This window comes from Nerophis ophidion, linkage group LG11, assembly GCF_033978795.1.
Source record: "Nerophis ophidion isolate RoL-2023_Sa linkage group LG11, RoL_Noph_v1.0, whole genome shotgun sequence".
Classification (NCBI taxonomy): Eukaryota; Metazoa; Chordata; class Actinopteri; order Syngnathiformes; family Syngnathidae; genus Nerophis; species Nerophis ophidion.
In genome coordinates this window covers 51,421,093-51,442,166 of record NC_084621.1, presented here as the reverse complement: position 1 = coordinate 51,442,166, position 21,074 = coordinate 51,421,093, and the positions used below count along the sequence as shown (strand labels likewise).

Genomic DNA, 21,074 nt, shown 5'->3' with positions numbered 1-21,074 from the left:
TATCATCCTGTAGAAGCATTTGATTAAACTTCCAATATCCGGGTCCACGTGCATTATCTTCAATTGCAATAGTTAATCCTATACAATTATGATCCAAACGCAATTAATCATCGATTTATATTGCAGTCATTTTTTTTTAGCAATGAAAATGATAGCAAAAAACAGTCAATACGACTCGCCTGGTTTTGTCTTCTCCATGTATACCGTACTAACCTAGGATTTTTGAATCGCCAGATATCAATTAAATCAAATGCATCCAAAACATTTTGAATCTTTTGTAAAGATTGAGGATGATCCATTGAAAAATTCCCTTTTCGGTCCAGAACTTCCAAAGCAACATTAAAGTCCCCCACAGTAATAATTTCCCCTTCTTGATCTTGCAACATATTTTTTTCTTCAAAAAAGGAAGGTTCATCAACATTTGGCCCATACAGATTCAAAATGCACATCTTTTGACCCTGAATAATCATATTTAATATTAACCAGCGTCCTTGTGAGTCTTTTTCCATAAAGGTAAATTGAAAATTAAATGTTTTTATTATTAAAATCATAACACCTTTTGAGTTTCTGTGACCATGTGAACAGAAAATTGGACCATCCCATTCTTTTCTCCATTTTTGTTCATCTAAATTTGTTGAATGTGTTTCTTGAAGACAAAAAATATCTTGTTTTTTTGCCTTCAGCCACATAAATACAAGTTTTCTTTTCCTATTGTCTGCAAGACCCATCCATCCATCCATCATCTTCCGCTTATCCGAGGTCGGGTCGCGGGGGCAGCAGCCTAAGCAGGGAAGCCCAGACTTCCCTATCTCCAGCCACTTCGTCTAGCTCTTCCCGGGGGATCCCGAGGCGTTCCCAGGCCAGCCGGGAGACATAGTCTTTCCAACGTGTCCTGGGTCTTCCCCGTGGCCTCCTACCAGCTGGACGTGCCCTAAACACATCCCTAGGGAGGCGTTCGGGTGGCATCCTGACCAGATGCCCGAACCACCTCATCTGGCTCCTCTCGATGTGGAGGAGCAGCGGCTTTACGTTGAGTTCCTCCCGGATGGCAGAGCTTCTCACCCTATCTCTAAGGGAGAGACCCGCCACCCGGCGGAGGAAACTCATTTCGGCCGCTTGTACCCGTGATCTTATCCTTTCGGTCATTACCCAAAGCTCATGACCATAGGTGAGGATGGGAACGTAGATCGACCGGTAAATTGAGAGCTTTGCCTTCCGGCTCAGCTCCTTCTTCACCACAACGGATCGATACAACGTCCGCATTACTGAAGACGCCGCACCGATCCGCCTGTCGATCTCACGATCCACTCTTCCCCCACTCGTGAACAAGACTCCTAGGTACTTGAACTCCTCCACTTGGGGCAGGGTCTCCTCCCCAACCCGGAGATGGCACTCCACCCTTTTCCGGGCGAGAACCATGGACTCGGACTTGGAGGTGCTGATTCTCATTCCGGTGGCTTCACACTCGGCTGCGAACCGATCCAGTGAGAGCTGAAGATCCCGGTCAGATGAAGCCATCAGGACTACATCATCTGCAAAAAGCAGAGACCTAATCCCGTGGCCACCAAACCGGAACCCCTCAACGCCTTGACTGCGCCTAGAAATTCTGTCCATAAAAGTTATGAACAGAATCGGTGACAAAGGACAGCCTTGGCGGAGTCCAACCTTCACTGGAAACGTGTCCGACTTACTGCCAGCAATGCGGACCAAGCTCTGACACTGATCATACAGGGAGCGGACTGCCACAATAAGACATTCCGCTACCCCATACTCTCTGAGCACTCCCCACAGGACTTCCCGAGGGACACGGTCGAATGCCTTCTCCAAGTCCACAAAGCACATGTAGACTGGTTGGGCAAACTCCCATGCACCCTCAAGAACCCTGCCGAGAGTATAGAGCTGGTCCACAGTTCCACGGCCAGGACGAAAACCACACTGTTCCTCCTGAATCCGAGGTTCGACTATCCGGCGAAGCCTCCTCTCCAGTACACCTGAATAAACCTTACCGGGAAGGCTGAGGAGTGTGATCCCACGATAGTTGGAACAAACCCTCCGGTCCCCCTTCTTAAAGAGAGGGACCACCACCCCGGTCTGCCAATCCAGAGGTACCGCCCCCGATGTCCACGCGATGCTGCAGAGTCTTGTCAACCAAGACAGCCCCACAGCATCCAGAGCCTTAAGGAACTCCGGGCGGATCTCGTCCACCCCTGGGGCCTTGCCGCCGAGGAGCTTTTTAACTACCTCAGCGACCTCAGCCCCAGAAATAGGAGAGTCCACTACAGATTCCCCAGGCACCGCTTCCTCAAAGGAAGACGTGTTGGTGGGATTGAGGAGGTCTTCGAAGTATTCCCTCCACCGATCCACAACATCCGCAGTCGAAGTCAGCAGAACACCATCCGCACCATACACGGTGTTGATAGTGCACTGCTTCCCCTTCCTGAGGCGCCGTATGGTGGTCCAGAATCGCTTCGAAGCCGTCCGGAAGTCGTTTTCCATGGCTTCCCCGAACTCTTCCCATGTCCGAGTTTTTGCCTCCGCGACCGCTAAAGCTGTACACCGCTTGGCCCGTCGGTACCCGTCCACTGCCTCCGGAGTCCTATGAGCCAAAAGAACCCGATAGGACTCCTTCTTCAGCTTGACGGCATCCCTCACTGCTGGTGTCCACCAACGGGTTCTGGGATTACCGCCACGACAGGCACCAACAACCTTGCGGCCACAGCTCCAATCAGCCGCCTCGACAATAGAGGTTCGGAACATGGTCCACTCGGACTCAATGTCCCGCACCTCCCTCGTGACATGTTCAAAGTTCTCCCGGAGGTGTGAATTGAAACTCTCTCTGACAGGAGACTCTGCCAGACGTTCCCAGCAGACCCTCACAATGCGCTTGGGCCTGCCAGGTCTGTCCGGCATCCTCCCCCACCATCGCAGCCAACTCACCACCAGGTGGTGATCGGTAGAAAGCTCCGCCCCTCTCTTCACCCGAGTGTCCAAAACATAAGGCCGCAAATCCGATGACACAACTACAAAGTCGATCATGGAACTGCGGCCCAGGGTGTCCTGGTGCCAAGTGCACATATGGACACCCTTATGTTTGAACATGGTGTTTGTTATCGACAAACTGTGACGAGCACAAAAGTCCAATAACAAAACACCACTCGGGTTTAGATCCGGGCGACCATTCTTCCCAATCACGCCTCTCCAGGTTTCACTGTCGTTGCCAACATGAGCGTTGAAGTCTCCCAGTAGGACAAGGGAATCACCCGGGGGAGCACTTTCCAGTACTCCCTCGAGTGTGCCCAAAAAGGGTGGGTATTCTGAACTGCTGTTTGGTGCGTAAGCACAAACAACAGTCAGGACCCGTCCCCCCACCCGAAGGCGAAGGGAAGCTACCCTCTCGTCCACTGGGTTGAACTCAAACGTACAGGCTTTGAGCCGGGGGGCAACCAGAATTGCCACCCCAGCCCGTCGCCTCTCACTGCCGGCAACGCCAGAGTGGAAGAGGGTCCAGTCCCTCTCGAGAGAAGTGGTTCCAGAGCCCTTGCTGTGCGTCGAGGTGAGTCCGACTATATCCAGCCGGAACTTCTCTACCTCGCGCACTAGCTCAGGCTCCTTCCCCCCCAGTGAGGTGACGTTCCACGTCCCAAGAGCTAGCTTCTGTAGCCGAGGATCGGACCGCCAAGTGCCCTGCCTTCGGCTGCCGCCCAGCTCACAATGCACCCGACCTCTATGGCCCCTCCTATGAGTGGTGAGCCCATTGGAGGGATGACCCACGTTGCCTCTTCGGGCTGTGCCCGGCCGGGCCCCATGGGAACAGGCCCGACCACCAGGCGCTCGCCATCGTGCCCCAACTCCGGGCCTGGCTCCAGAGCGGGGCCCCGGTGACCCACGTCCGGGCGAGGGAAATCTGGGTTCATTTCGTTGTAATTCCATAGAAGTCTTTGAGCTGCTCTTTGTCTGATCACTCACCTAGGACCTGTTTGTCTTGGGAGACCCTACCAGGGGGCATGAAACCCCCAGACAACATAGCTCCTAGGATCATTGGGACACGCAAACTCCTCTACCACGGTAAGGTAGCAGCTCAGAGAGGAGTGTCTGCAAGACCATTGAAGTTTTAACTAGTTATTCCAACTTCATTATCGTTCCTATAAACCAGGGGACACCAACCTTTTTGAAACCAAGAGCTACTTCTTGGATACTGATTAATGCGAAGGGCTACCAGTTTGATACACACTTAAGTAAACTGCCAGAAAAAGCCAATTTGCTCAATTTACCTTTAATAAATACATAAATAAATAAATCTATATATATACATATATATATATATATATATATATATATATATATATATATATATAAAATGGGTATTTCTGTCTGTCATTCCGTCGTACATTTTTTTTTCCTTTTACGGAAGGTTTTTTGTAGAGAATAAATGATTAGAAAACACTTAATTGAATGGTTTAAAAGAGGAGAAAACAGGAAAAAATGAAAATTTAATTTTGAAACAGTTTATCTTCAATTTCGACGCTTTAAAATTCAAAATTCAACCGAAAAAAAGAAGAGAAAAACTAGCTAATTCGAATCTTTTTGAAAAAAATTAAAAAAGAATTTATGGAACATCATTAGTCATTTTTCCTGATAAAGATTAATTTCAGAATTTTGATGACATGTTTTAAATAGGTTAAAATCCAATCTGCACTTTGATAGAATATATAACAAATTGGACTAAGCTATATTTCTAACAAAGACAAATCATTATTTCTTCTACATTTTCCAGAACAAAAATTTTAAAAGAAATTCCAAAAACTTTGAAATAAGATTGAAATTTGATTCTAAAGATTTTGTAGATTTGCCAGAATATTTTTTTTTAATTTTAATCATAAGTTTGAAGAAATATTTCACAAATATTCTTTGTCGAAAAAACAGAAGCTAAAATGAAGAATTAAATTTAAAATGTATTTATCATTCTTGAACACTAAAAAAAAAAAAATTTACTTGAAAATTGATTTAAATTGTCAGGAAAGAAGAGGAAGGAATTTAAAAGGTAAAAAGGTATAGTGTTTAAAAATCCTAAAATAATTTTTAAGGTTGTAATTTTTTCTCTAAAAATATCTTTCTGAAAGTTACAAGAAGCAAAGTAAAAAAAAAAATGAATGTATTTAAAGAGAAGACCAAGTTTTTAAAATATTTTCTTGGATTTTCAAATTCTATTTGAGTTTTGTCTCTTTTAGAATTAAAAAAGTCGAGCAAAGCGAGACCAGCTTGCTAGTAAATAAAAAAAATTAAAAAAATAGAGGCAGCTCACTGGTAAGTGCTGCTATTTGAGCTATTTTTAGAACAGGCCAGCGGGCTACTCATTTGGTCCTTACGGACTACCTGGTGCCCGCGGGCACCGCGTTGGTGACCCCTGGTCTAGTGGTTTCGATTTTCAGGCTTGTTAACTCAACTTTTAGCGTTGTCTGTTTCTTTTTTATCTCCACCATTTCCGCATGATTGTGCTCGAATGATTTTTTCAGCTCTGAAACATCAGTTATAAGTTCATCCAAAATGTCCAGTTTCCCAAATTTTTCAACCATAGCTCGCAACATTTTTCGATCGTCTGGAGTAAATGTTGCATTTTCGTACAACTCATTAGAGGACAATTGATCACTTGATTCCTTTGATCCGCGTTGTGGCATGGTTACAGGGGAACAAATCACCCTCGTTAGTAATATATATCTCACCAATTGCAGAAAGGTGAATATAAGTAGCGAAAACGACTTCAAAACCTTGTGTCACTGGCGCGTTTATGTTATTTATAACAATACATACTGGGACTTGTGTAGAGACAGTCTCAGCTCAGGTTGGTCACGGCGGCCATCTTAGGTGTGTGCGTGTAATACACAAACATTTTTAAAGTGGATTGTGTTTGTTAAGTTAGCAAAGAAGGCGTGCAATCCATTCTGCATCTGTCTACAAACCCCGTTTCCATATGAGTTGGGAAATTGTGTTACATGTAAATATAAACAGAATACAATTATTTGCAAATCCTTTTCAACCCATATTCAGTTGAATGCACTACAAAGACAATGTATTTGATGTTCAAACTCATAAATTTATTTTTTTGCAAATAATAATTATCTTAGAATTTAATGGCTGCAACACGTGCCAAAGTAGTTAGGAAAGGGCATGTTCACCACTGTGTTACATCACCTTTTCTTTTAACAACACTCAATAAACGTTTGGGAACTGAGAAAACTAATTGTTGAAGCTTTGAAAGTGGAATTCTTTCCCATTCTTGTTTTATCTAGAGCTTCAGTCGTTCAACAGTCCGGGGTCTCCGCTGTCGTTTTTTACGCTTCATAATGCGCCACACATTTTCGATGGGAGACAGGTCTGGACTGCAGGCGGTCCAGGAAAGTACCCGCACTCTTTTTTTACAAAGCCACGCTGTTGTAACACGTGCTGAATGTGGCTTGGCATTGTCTTCACAGATGTGTAAGTTACCCATGCCTTGGGCACTAATGCACCCCAAACCATCACAGATGCTGGCTTTTGAACGTTGCATCTCTAACGGTCTGGATAGTTCGCTTCCCCTTTGGTCGGGATGACACGATGTCAAATATTTCCAAAAACAATTTGAAATGTGGACTTGTCAGACCACAGAACCGTTTTCCAATTTGCATCAGTCCATCTTAGATGATCTCGAGCCCAGAGAAGCCAACGGCTTTTCTGCATGTTTTTGATAAATGGCTCTCTCTTTGCATAGACAAGCTTTAACTTGCACTTACAGATGTAACGACCAACTGTATTTAGTGACAGCGGTTTTCTGAAGTGTTCCTGAGCCCATGTGGTGATATCCTTTAGAGATTGATGTCGGTTTTTGATACATTGCCGTCTGAGGGATCGAAGGTCACGGTCATTCAATGTTGGTTTCTGACCATGCCGCTTACGTGGAGTGATTTCTCCAGATTCTCTGAAAATTTTGATGATATTATGGACCGTGGATGTTAAAATCCCCAAATTTCTTGCTATTGCACTTTGAGAAATGTTGTTCTTAAACTGTTTGACTATTTGCTCACGCAGTTGTGGACAAAGGGGTGTACCTCGCCCCATCCTTTCTTGTGAAAGAATGAGCATTTTTTGAGAAGCTGTTTTTAATACCCAATCATGGCACCCACCTGTTCCCAATTAGCCTGCACACCTGTGGGATGTTCCAAATAAGTGTTTGATGAGCATTTCTCAATTTTATCAGTATCTGTTACCACCTTTCGCGACTTCTTTGTCACGTGTTGCTGGCATCAAATTCTAAAGTTAATGAGTATTTGCAAAAAAAAAAGTTTATCAGTTTGAACATCAAATATGCTGTCTTTGTAGCATATTCAACTGAATTCCGTTTATATTTACATCTAACACAATTTCCCAACTCATATGGAAACGGGGTTTGTACATTAATGTGCAAAATATATGCTGATAATCTTAATACCCACAATACCGGGAATACAATGTAATTTGTCAACCTTCATCACTGTTTTCGGAGCACTATTTTGTATTTTATTTAAAAAAGACGTGCAAACTGACAATTCCACACACGGCTGTGAGAGTGCGCTTGTACTGCCAAGACACGGGAATCTTACCATATTTTCTGGACCATAGGGCGCACTGGATTATAAGGCCCACTGCCGATGAACAGTCTATTTTTATAATCTTTTTTCATATATTAGGCGAACCGGATTATAGGGCGCATTAAAGGAGTCTTTTTTTTCTAAATTGAAAACACTTCCTTGTGGTCTACATAACATGTAATGGTGGTTATTTGGTCAAAATGTTGCATCGATTATATTTTACAGATCATCTTCAAGCCGCTTTCTGACAGTCACTTCTGATGGGCCGTTTTGTGGGTGGTTTTATTTACATGTTCTCTCCGTCCTCTTTGTTGTAGCGGTGTAGCGTGCAAGGACGGGAGCGGAAGAAGTGTCAAAAGATGGAGCTAATTGTTTTAATGACATTCGGACTTTACTTAAATCAATAACTGAGGAGCATCTCCTCATCCGGGAACAAATGTGTTCTGTGAAAAACCGTCCGACCGGAACTCTCTAATAACTAAAAGTTCCTTTGGTGAATAATGTAAACTCACTACACAGGTATGTTTTAGTGCTTTCATGGCGAGTTTACAGACAGATATAAGTAAGAACTTTACACTACTTTATATTACAAATGGCAACAGCGGAGGATGAATGTCCTATAGCAAGAAGGTAGAGAAAAAGAAGCTTATTGACTACGGTGTCGGCATGGACTACAAAGGCGGAACCACGTAATTTTTTAAGATTTATGCAGATCTCAAATACAGATCAGCAGGTACAAGGTAAGAAAAGTTACTTTTGCATAGTATTGCGAAACAAAACGGCAAATATGTCTTACCTTATACACACACCATAATAATACTCCTATGTTGTAGCACATCAAGCGGTGATGCTTCATAATTTAAAAAAGTCATACTGAAACAATTTGATAGATTTTTGAGGGCCATGTGTTATGTTCTATATTTTCTATGGAACATTTAAAACGGTGTTGAGTCATATTGCCAGCATAGTGCAGTCTGCACGTATCGCTTATGTTTGACCGCCATCTACTGGTCACACTTGTCATTACACCATGTACAAAATAAAATTGCTTCGAGGTCGGTAAGGAAAACCAGGATTAATCCCTACATTAGGCGCACCGAGTTATAAGGTGCACTGTCGAGTTTAAAAAAAAAGAAAGAAAAAAAAAAAGGGATTTTACGTGCGCCTTAAAGTCCGGAAAATACGTTACAATTCAGCCGGAGAGTATTCATACCGCTTCACTTTTTCCACATTTTGTTATGTTACAGCCCTATTTCAAAATGGAATTAATGTATTTGTCCTCAAAATACAGACAATACCTCATAATGACAATGTGCATTTTCTTTTATTGTTTTTTAGAAATTGCAAATCAAAAAGAAAAACCTAGGAAATCACATCTAAGTAAGTATTCACAGCCTTTGCAACAAAACTCAAAAATGAGATCACTCATGAGACGTTCCTACAGCTTAATTGGAGTCCACCTGTAAAGAAATTAAATTGGCTGGACATGATTTGTAAAGCTACACAGCTATCTATCCATATATTAAGTTCCCACAATTGACAATGCATGGTAGAGCACAAACCAAGAATGAAGTCAAAGAAATTGTCTGTAGACCTCCGAGACAGAATTGTCTCGAGAGACAAATCTGCGGAAGGGTACAGAAAAATATCAGCTGCCTTGAAGGTCCCAATGAGCAAGTGGCCTCCATCATCTGTAAATAGAAGATTTTTGGAAACTGTCCAAAAGTAGGTGTGCCAAGTTTGTGGCCTCGTATTCAAACATACTTGAGGCTGTAATTGCTGCCAAAGGTGCATCAACAAAGTATTGAGCAAAGGCTGTGAATACTTATTTAGATGTGATTTCTTATTTTTTATTTTTTTTTAAATAAATTTGCAATAACATTTAATAACATTTTAACACGCTGTATGTATGGGGTATTGTGTGTAAAACTTTGAGGACAAAAATGAATGTATTCAATCAATTTTGGAATAAGGCTGTTACACAACAAAAAGTGGAAAAAGTGAAGCGCTGTGAATGCTTTCCACTTCCAAGGCAAATTTTAATTTAAAATGGACTACCTAACTTGTTTTATTGTAAGTTTCTTTAAAAGTGATTGTTTACATTTCCTCTGCAAACGCTGAGACAGAAGAAGGAGTTGTTACTTGTGATTTGATCTATGGTAATTTGTGAGTAAAGCACTACTTTTGACATTAGCCTTTCATGAAACTCAGTTTGTGATAAGTTTAACTGGTGCATGGTGGGAAAAAATGTCTTACCCTTTTCAGATTTTCTGCAGCGGCTCCAGAACGGATGGCCTCCATCATAGCCTCCCTGGCCAAGGCGGGGTTTGTGAGGGCGTTTGCACTTGGACGTGCTACAGCGGTAGGCTTAGCTTGGTGCAAGAAGGGAGAAGGTGGTGGTGGAGGTAAAAGTATGGAAGGCGATGATGATGTAAAGCAGGGCGAAGAGCATGTCAAAGAAACTGTTGAGGGAGAAGAGGGAACATCTTTCCTTTGTTCTTCCTTATAAGCTGCATTTCTGCATCTTTGGAGCTCATCAGCAGCCCCAGATTTAGTCTGTAGGAAAACAAGAAGCCACACATGATAAATATTATCTTCTGCTGTATCTTTGGTCAGTTTTGTTGCGTACCTCTATTATACATTTTCTCAAAGAGGGTTTTTTCATCTATAAATTTAAAAATTCCAATGTACTGGCGACTTAACCAAGGTATACCCAGCCTTCCGCCCGAAAGCAGCTGGTATAAGCTCCAGCACCCCCCGCAACCCCAAAAGCGTATGATACACTAGGAGTTATTCCACAATACTTCAGAACCAAACTGGACATAAAATTCATTCATTTTTTAAAGGGCGCAACACATTTTTTATTCAAATTTGTAATCATTTGCATAATATGAGTGATTTTGTTAGACCTTTAGGACCTGTGCCATTATCTGATCAAAACGAGGGTCAACATTTGATAAAAACAAAAAAATTACATGTTTGTGAATTTAGTTAAGGACTGAAGTTTTAGAAATATGACCCAAAAAAGTAAGATAACAGGAATAAATCCAAAATATTTGTAAAAAAACAAACAAACAAAAAAAGAACCATTTTTATGTCCTGTTTGGCGTTGAAGATAATAAAATTGTTTACCCCCCGAGGATTAACATTGAACGTAGGGATGGGCGACATGGCCTAAAATCCTTATTGCGATATACATTGCAGACTCTGGTGATAATTTATAAAAATATTTTTTGGCATATCAATAATTAAAAAAACATTTCAAAACATGTTAAAGGTCACAAAAGCTCCTCCTTCAGCTGCTGACATTTCCCGTTTTACGATGTGAATGGTCAGTGTAGTTTTGTGTTGTTGTATTTTCTCTCTAGAGTCTTACTAATCTATTGCTACTTTTCTATTCATACTTGGTTACTCCGCACAGTTACGCGGTTCCAGACAGACTTTTGAGTACTAAGTACTTATTCCTCGGTTGTTCCGCTGCTTTATATTAAAGCTAGCTTGGCAGTTAGCGTTGCTGTTAGCAAGCTTGTTTGGTGTGTCGCATGTTTTGCTATTTATCGTCCCCCAGTGATATCGGCATTTGTAAAAAATGTTGTTTATGGAGGTGGGGATTAGATTTACTTTATGGTTTATTATTATAGACTTTAACTGCAACAGCTAACCATCCCTGTTAGATTGCTACATTGCATTGACATTGTCTTAGTCTGTTGCAGCTTGTCGCTATAATTTTTACTTCAATGTGTCAACAGTATAGTGACGCAATTCATGGTTGATCATGCCGAATAACAATGGCTGCTGAATGATGCTGCCATGGCAGCGGAGTAGATACATTTAGTCAATGTGTCAGGTTCTGCCAGTCTGCAGCGTTTCCCCATTAACATTGCATCCGAATACTATTCAAAGCGCTTAACTTTTTGCACATGTTATATTACACATACAGCCTTATACTGCTATGGAATAACTTGAGTTTTGTCCTCAACATTTTACAGACATTATACTCCATAATGACAATGTGAAAATATCTTTTGAAATTTTAATAACCCCCCCCCCAAAATAAAAAAAATCAGATGGATGTAAAAAAAAAAAATTCACAGATTTCAGATTTTGCTCAATACTTTGTTGATGCGTCTTTGCCAGCAATTACAACCTAAAGCCTTTTTTAATACGAAGCCACAAGCTTGGCACACCAATCTTTGGGCAGTTTTGCACATTCCTCTTTGCAGAACTTCTCACCCAGGATATCGCTGTACATTGCTGTATTCATCTTAGTCTAGTCAGGGAGGTGACCAAGAACCACATGGTCACACTGTCAGAGCTACATCATTCCACTGTGGAGAGAGGAGAGCTTTCTAGAAGGACAACCATCCCTAAACAGAATCACTAATCAGACCTGTATGGTAGAGTGGCAAGACACAAGCCTTTTTTTTTAGTAAAAAAATGTTTTTTGTCAAAATGCACCTGAAAGACTCTCAGACCATGAAAAACGAATCTCTCTGGTCTGATTAGACAAATATCTAACTATTTGGTGTGAATGCCAGGCATCATGTTTGGAGGAAACCAGGCACCACTCATCACCAGGCCAATACCATCCCTGCAGTGAAACATGGAGGTTGCAGCATCATGTTGTGGGGATGTTTTTCAGCAGCAGGAACTAGGAGATTTGTCACGTTAGAGGAAAAGATGAATGCAGCAATGCAGAGACATCGTGGATGAAAACCAACACGTCCAATGCTGCAAAGAGGAATGGGCAAATAGGAATGAGCGAAACTGCCCAAAGATAGGTGTGCCAAGCTTGTGACATCATATTCAAAAAGACTTGAGGCTGTATTTGCTGCCATAGATGAATCGACAAAGTATTGAGCACAGTATAAATATGTAGGAACATGTAATTCAAACATAACAAAATTTGTAAAAAAAAGAAGCGCTGTGAATACTTTCCAGATGCACGATACATGCAGAGCTCCCCTTTTTTTACCAGAGCATGGCTGATCAATTTAGCAAAAGACAGCTTGAATGGCACAGGATGTTGAGCACAAAAGTAACACAAATATCCGGTTTATTTTCCAAATAAAATATTGTATTTTACACCTCGAGACAGATTAATGGACAGTGACAGACCTGAAATCGACTTGTCAAAGTTTCAACCCGTTTACAGTATGGATGAGTTGATGCAGATTTTGGAGGTCCAAAAATAAAGAATCAGGTTACAAGCATAAGATTGGACAACTATTTTGGGAAGCGTTTGAATGAGTTTAATGCATAGTGTGTATGGTTATGTGCCAGGGATGTTGTTACTGCTGTGTTGTTGCTTGCTACAAATACAAAAATAATGTGGTCAGTCTGCGGGACAAAGCTACGGTAATCTTTTCCACAAGTCAAGCCCATTGGTGGGTATTGCTGTTAGGCGAATTACGTAAACGTTCCATGACGTAGTTGTTCAGCAGTTGTTACGCATATTGTGGTAAGTCGACTAATTGCAGCAGTACTTTTGACAGAATAGATCAATAAACAATCTTGTTTCAAGGATAGGATAGACTTTTATTCATCCCACAAGGAGAAAATACCGGAAATTCAAACTGCATGTGGAAGCTTTTGAAGGTTATTTGACAGAAACAGTACAATTCTTTCATTTTCTACCATGTATGCTGTTTACTTAGGATCTCAGCTGAGTTGGAAACGATCCTAGTTGTCTTCAGCCAAGAGTTGGGGTACACATGAGACTTAGCCAGTCAATCAAAGGACACATTTATACAATCAACCATCCTCACATTTACGCTTGGACAATTTAGTATACGATTAACCAAATACTGTATGTATGTAAGTACTGGACTGTCACAGGAAACCAGAACCCAAAGTAAACCCATGTAAACACAGAAAAATAGGCAATCTTGACACAAAGGGGTCAAGATTGCTAAGATTCAAACCCAGATCCACCTGGCTGTGAGGCAGACAAGCTATCCACTTGTGCCATTGTGATGATTAAAGAAGTGTGGAGTTGACAGACATAAGTAGCTACAAAAGTATTTTACCTTCCTCAGCCTTTCAGAGCTGCTCTGGGCTCTAATAGCAGCAAGAAGAGCGGACCTAGCACTCTCATTAGATGTCGCCTCCTTGCTTCTGGCACGAGATGAGCATATCTAGTCACATCAATACAACAAGAAAATGTAAATCAATTATAGGCCTTCTTTCCCAAAGAATCATCAAGGACAAATGTGATACTTTTAAGTTAAGCATGTCATCTCATATCACTTAAAACATTGTGTTAATACATTCATTATTCGACATAAAAGCTCACCTTCTTGAGCCCATCCTTTCCGCCACTTGCCTGGATAGCTTCCATTAGATTACTGTGCAGAGAGGTCTCTCGATCAACAGATCTACAGATCACTGGCTTGAACTTTTTAACTGGTCCAAATATGTTCACAGGCGGAGGTCCAAAGGTGTCGGCGCTGTCCGACTTTCGACATGACAGTTCTGGTTTTGCAACAGCGGCTGTTAGACACTTGGTTGGTGGTTTGGCAGTTAGTTGAAGATGACTACTTTGTGAAGTTGTGGGGCTTTGACACCGATTACTGTGAACTTGTCTAATATTGCCATCAGTCAAGGTCATTTGAGGGGAACAGCTTGACTGAAAATGTTTAATTTTGTCTGAGACTGGTCCGAGTGACCACAAGCTATCTTTGGAGGATTCAACAAAATCGCTTCCCTTGTCTTCTTTGACTACTCTATGGCTGTCTGACACAAATTCAGGGTAGCTCTTGGATCTCACAGGACCAGGGTGGTGCATACCAGATTTATCAAACTTATTATCTATCAAAGAGATCTTAGAGGACTGTCGTGGATTCACTTGTATGGAGCGACCCAATGAACGAAAGGCAACATTGGGTTGTGTTAAAGGAGAGGACTGAGCAGGAAAAGACACAATGTTGGTTTTTGTGAAGGTCTTCGGGGTGTACTTATTAATGGCAGATGCCACATATTGACTGGAGGTACGTCTGTTTGCTTTGAGGAAAGGAGAAAATTCTTGAGCCTGTGGTGGTTGCTTAATACTTTCGTGTGCTAAAATATCAATTTCTGCATGATGCTGTTTTGTAAAGACACTGTTTAATGATTCGTTCCTTTTATGACCAGTCTCTTTGAACAAGGTACTCTCTGCAGAATGATTTAGTCTATGTGTTTTCACAAGTTCTTTTCTTCTGTCAGTGGTCAATGTTGTCTCTGAATTAGATGTGGGAGTATTTTTAAAGTTATCCAAGCTCTCCTTTGGTTTGTCAATCACACCTTTGCTGCAAGAACCAGCACATCCTTTTCTTTCACTAGAGCTCCAAAAAGCTTTGGCTTTTCCTATGAGTGGCGCCCCATCACTGTTGGCAATCAAAGATTGTGTTGGATCAACTCGATTGTTGTGGTGACCACTCCCACCACCTTCAATTGTAATGGCACTAGCAGTTATTGATGCAGATGCATTTTGTTTAGCACTTTGCAAGACAGAGGCTTTAGGAGGAACAACAGTAAATGTTTTCATACCACATCGTGAGGTGGGATTGCAAGAAACGTTCCTTTGCAAAACAGAGCTGGAGTTATTTTGGTAGACACTGTGAGTCTCTACTCGTTCTCCGGACAATGATCTATGGCTCGCTAGGGATAGAACAGGACTGTCCTCAGGTAAACAATGAGGATTACTCCTCAGATTTTTGATCATATTTTTGCTTTGATCCTGAGACTCAAAATCTGCAAATGATCTTTGTTTATCCTCCTTCACACCTTTAGTCATCGCTTGATGCACTTTTTTACAAATTGTGTTTTCATCTGTATGCACAATTGTTGCCTTTTCCAGTGGCGTCCTATACTGCTCCGGTTGAGTTACATGCCTAAAATTTACAATGCTGCTTTTATTTGTGGAAGCTGTAAAAGCATTATTGTTTTTGTTGCGCCATTCTGCAGCACATTCTGAACCTGTGATGAAATGGGAATAAATAACAAACGTCATAACTTATTTTACACAACTATATTGTATATATATATATATATATATATATATATACATATATATATATATATATATATTGGAACTAATGTGTACAGCCAAGTGGCCAGCTACTACATTGGGTATAACACTTTCTACCTTTACTGTGAGACAACTTGGGGCCAGTGGGTCTTGTTGCTATATTTTCCTCATCCACTATTTCGTCTATAGCGGTGACGGGTATATCCATGTCCACTACAGACACAGGAACCCTAGGACACTCTGCACAAACAAAGAATTATTGTGTTAATATTGTGTCTGACCTTTTCATTCATTACAGCAATTATGTTTGTCCTTAAAAATGGTGCAATTAACATGAAGTGTAGTAAGGTAATGTTAAAAAAATATATTTTGACAGATGAAAGAAAACACACTTTAGCTATCTGAATGTACAACATGACCTGATGTGACATGGTTGTTTCATAAATTACTTACATAATACAAATAAAATGCATTATCTGTAAATATTCTGTTCAGTAAGGAGCAGGACATTTTGCTGCAGCTTGTCCCATTACCTGAAATGTCTGCCACCAAATTGGTGTGATGGAGCCATTTATATTTTTCTTCATAGGTACCATTTGTTCTGCCTGATTTACCCTGAAGTTTGTTGCGACTGGGACAACAAAAGAAAAAGAAATAATGCATCAGTAGACATGCAAAAAGAGATGAGAACATATAGCCAGCCAACTTTCTGTGCTTTTTCACAGCTGTTTGAAACCCTTTATGTAGTTCAGATTGAATTCACTTATTCCTCATTAGTTACAGACATCTCAGCCTTGATATATTTAAAATAAGAACGCTAATTCAAATAAAATGTGTCTTCAAAGAAACTTGGGATGGGACGTCACTTTAACACTTCTGAGAAAACAGTTATAGTGATTTCCTGGAATACTACAAACAACAGTATTAGTGCCAGTGTTCATAAATTGTATTACAGTTACATCATTTATAATGGATTCCCACTCTGGGCTTATTATCACATGCATTTCATATTGACATAAAAGGCAGGAAGGGATATGGGAAAACATTCACTTTACACGTTGAACTTTGAATAAGGACAGCCAACCAAACTCAAACACAGCAATAAAAGGTTGAACATGTCAGCTTTGGCTACACACCGAATATAAACACGTGGTGAGAACTGTGCTTGTTATTACAGCTGGCACGCTAAAAACTGCTGATACTTCTAAAAATTAACAGTAAAGGTCTAGCCTTTGGAATTATAATACTTGCATGACATTGATCACCAAAAAGAGTGGTCTGCTGGCTTCAACACAAACAATTCAATGAAAGGAATGCATCTCTCCTGCCCAAAGGCGGAGACCAATTAAAATAGATTAAAATTACATGTTCCATAAAGTGAAATTTTTTAAGAGTAAAAATTAACATTAATTTTTCAGGTATAAATGAACGTAAGGCTGCACGATTATATCCAACATAATGACTATATTTATAAATATTGAAATTTCAATTACCAATTCACATTATGTAAATTGTCATAAAAATAGTCTTGATAAAATGGCTAAATAAATGTTATCTATATAGTCAAAGCTAAAACTGTTTTTGTTCATTATTAGAATGAACATTTTATATATTTTTGATTACATGATGCTTATTAATCACTATCCATCTTGGATGTTTTTATGATGACCAAACAAAAAACAGCCACATTACACAAGTGGTCCACACGTCATCAATTGGACACCCCCTTGACCTCATCATTCATTTGTCATCTATAGTGTGAAACATGTATATTAAAATGACAAAATACAAAAAACATAGCATTATTTAGAGTAATGATTGTACTCATGTGAAGGTGTTGTTCATGCGTAATACTTTTCTGCATTCACACATGCGCAGATGCAGGGGGTACATCAATTCCAATGCTGAGTACATCTTGCCAGTGTTTGCACTCGACGGAAAGGTGTCTCCAGACTATTTAGCACAAATGCTGTTAGTCCTGCTCGTGAAACTCCAGGGAGACAATCAAAACATCATGTTGTGCAGGCGTCCACACCTGTCGCCGCTTAATAATAGTGGTGCAGAACTAAGTAACTTTTCAACCTGCATACAATTGTCATAACTTTTGGGATGTTACATGGCCTTACAACTAGTCGAATGACACCTCTGTCATGGCTTGAGGGGGTCTGTATTGCTTTTACTGGCAGTTAGTGACTTTGAGGAATGTGGCAGGAACCCTGCCACACAAAAAACTACAACAGCATAAGTATCTCCCTCTCCCCATTTATTAAAAAGATGGAAGTCGACGCAAACGCCTACGTGCTGCCAGAAAACTAAAAGAAAAAAGTGATAACTGCTATCATGGGCGAAGCTCCAAAACAACAAAAGAAACGAAAAATTCGGTCTGATGAAACAAAAATGGTAAATGTGTTATACTTGTATTGGCCAAAGCGCTGTGACACTATTTCCACATTCACCCATTCACACATTGATGGCGGGAGCTGCCATGCAAGGCCCTAGCCATGACCCATCGAGAGCAAGGGTGAAGTGTCTTCCTCAAGGACATAATGAACGTGACTAGGATGGCGGAAGACAGGGATCGAACCAGGAACCCTCAGGTTGCTGTCACGGTTGTTCTATCAACCGAGCCACGCTGAAAGAAAAACTGAGCTTACCCGGATAAAAAGACAGCAGGATCATCTTTCACTCACTGGCGTAAGCTCAAAGTTGAGGGATTTCAGACCTATGCTGCCTTGGCTCTATTCCTGCTGAATTAGTAAGCGACTTTTGATGCTAATGCTAATGCTAATGTTAGCTCTCCACATTTACATGGTAGCAAAAAAAAGCCACCAGCGTGACAGTTCCACACCACTTTCGGTGCACAGTTCTTCGAACAACCTTCAATGACTTCTTTACCTCTCATATGAACTCCAGGTGGCACATCCCTCATCGCTGTCACTGGAAATGTCCCGGACTGGGCCAGGCAGTCTCTCTCCTTGCTCTTCTTTGGAACTTCTCTCCAAAAACAAACTTCCCTCTGGGGATGTGGGATAGGTGTCGGATGGGGAGCTCACCAGGCCTGAGTCCTCACCATCAACCATTCCCTCAGAAGCAGCATAACCTTGATCTGGTAGACTGCTGCCCCTGCTACTACTGCTTCCCAGAGACAGAGTCTCCTCCTCAGGTCTTTCATTTTCTTGGACCTTGACATCAGCTGCAGTGCTCTTCATTGAGTACAGCCAGGCTGAAGAGGACAAAGAGAGATGTCACTCTTATTGCGAGACAATCAGAATTTCTTAGCAACAACAACTTCCAACATCAACATCCAAAAATAACTTCAAGGAAAAAAAAATACAGAGGAACCTCGATTCCCGAACCTCACTATTTGCGTCTGTTTCGTTTTACGAATGTTTACATCATGCCAAATAGGCCTGTGTGTGCGGACCATTTCTCGGCGTACGAACGCTTCATTTATTCATTCATTTGTGTGTTGCTTGACGCCCTATGGGACTGCTATTTTGATGACATCCCTTCCTGTATACGCAGGTGCAGCCATTTTGAGGAACTTCGAGGCGAGTGGCAACTTTTTTTTCGCAATAGTCATACCTTGCGGCGGTCAGCACTGTGTTGGCCTGGCTTATAGAGATAACTTTGTGTGATCAGAAATGCTTTAAATGTGTCCCAACTTTGACAGTCTTGCTGTATAATTTCAGGTTGCTGGACAACCACTGAGCTAGCATTGTAGCTAATTAACCTTTGGCTATCGGCACCTTTACATCAAAGATTTTATAAGTGAAGGGGGCTTTGATCCGCAACAAGTCTTGAATTGTGATGAGAGTGAAAAAGATGCCACAGGACTTTTGTTACCTGGACAAGAGCCCACAAAACTCCGAGTGTTCAACAATGTCACAGAAACCCCTAGAGACACACACACACACACTACATATATTATAGTGTTTCTCTGTGGTTTGCATGTTCTCCCCGTGACTGCGTGGGTTCAGCTGGGGATAGGTTGATTGGCAACATTAAATTGGCCCTAGTGTGTGAATGTGAGTGTGAATGTTGTCTGTCTATCTGTGTTGGCCCTGAGATAAGCTGGTGACTTGTCCAGGGTGTACCCCGCCTACCACCTGAATTCAGCTGAGATAGGCTCCAGAGCCTCTCGTGACACCGAAAGGGGGCAAGTGGTAGAAAAATGGATGGATAGATATCTTCAAAGTGTGAATTTTTTTTTTCATACTAAATTACAGACTGTTATTAAGGCTAGAACCAATTATTAATTTTTACACTGATTCTTATGGGGAACTTTGCTTCATTATATAAAATATTTGGTTGGCGAACCACGTTGAAGAACCAATTTTGTTAGTAAATCAAGGTTAAACTGTATATAAAAATAAAGGTATAATATTGAAGATTAAACTGTCCCTTGAATAGAACAGCAAATGTATAGTGCATTTTGAGCCACAAAGCTACATTTGATAGTTTCTGGATTGTACTGTTGGGAGTTATTGCAGTGCTGAATGCAAATACATATTTACAACACAAGAAGACAGTTATTTGAATAGAAAGCCACCATGCAGTATCAACATCTCGACATTCGCGAGCTGGATGAGGAAAGGATAAAAAAACAGGAAGTATTTATGTTAGTTTCAACATTCATTTTAACACCACAAACACACAAACCAGAAAAACACAAGCCAAATATACAAATATAAGCTCAGAGCACAACCAAATGTGGCTTGATAAAAAAACTTTAATGATGTGTGGGTCAAAGTAGAGTAAACAAACCCTTTTAATTTTTTTTACAGTACTGGTTTAGTTTCCTGGGAAGACTACTGATTCATGCCCTCTCATCTTCAATACAGTTTGGTCAGTTTTGTGGATTTGGGGGGAAACCTATTTAGTCTGTCACTATCACAAACTAAACTCTAAGCCAAGAAAAAACAAGTATTATTTGTTGGCTTTTTTACATCCTGGCAGCATGCACATTCTTGGAAATAAGAGCACAAACATGATTGTATCTATTAACTATTAATGACTGTGAGCTCTGTGAGTATTTGTGACTGTATATTTAGTCCGTCAGTTCATGATGTGGTGATGACTCACGAGGCTTTCTAACCTCCAAAGTCATTTCCAGAAACAACTTAGTCATGGTAGCCACCACCACACACACATGCACACATACAACAATTTGCACAAACTCTCACATATAGAGTTGGTTTGCAATCAAAAACGTGATATTATCCACACTCATATCTCCACTGCAGACATCAAGCCCATGCTTCACTTCGTACCTTAATTCCAAAGCAAATCATTTACATTTTGTCATACAGGTCTGTCGCAGCCCTTGTACAATAATCATTCTTAAATATTTTATTGCAATCAATTTCAGTTATTAAATACATTGTTTATATTTGTGAAATATTTTGCTTTAATAAAACCACATTTATTTATTCCCACATCATACCAACATACTAAAGACATTG

General features: G+C 40.9%; 1 protein-coding gene across 6 annotated transcripts in view; it reads right to left on the bottom strand.

Moving 5' to 3' along the window:
• Positions 1 to 21,074, bottom strand: part of cobl (cordon-bleu WH2 repeat protein) — a 111,186-nt gene that overhangs the window by 6,814 nt on the left and 83,298 nt on the right. For all 6 annotated transcript variants that reach the window (XM_061916212.1, XM_061916213.1, XM_061916217.1 and 3 more), the window contains 6 exons: positions 18,505 to 18,832; positions 16,143 to 16,240; positions 15,727 to 15,849; positions 13,897 to 15,557; positions 13,631 to 13,738; positions 9,858 to 10,157 (listed from right to left, as the gene is read on the bottom strand). In XM_061916212.1, the coding sequence (XP_061772196.1) occupies positions 9,858 to 10,157; positions 13,631 to 13,738; positions 13,897 to 15,557; positions 15,727 to 15,849; positions 16,143 to 16,240; positions 18,505 to 18,832 (2,618 nt within the window). The remainder of the gene's footprint in view (positions 1 to 9,857; positions 10,158 to 13,630; positions 13,739 to 13,896; positions 15,558 to 15,726; positions 15,850 to 16,142; positions 16,241 to 18,504; positions 18,833 to 21,074) is intronic.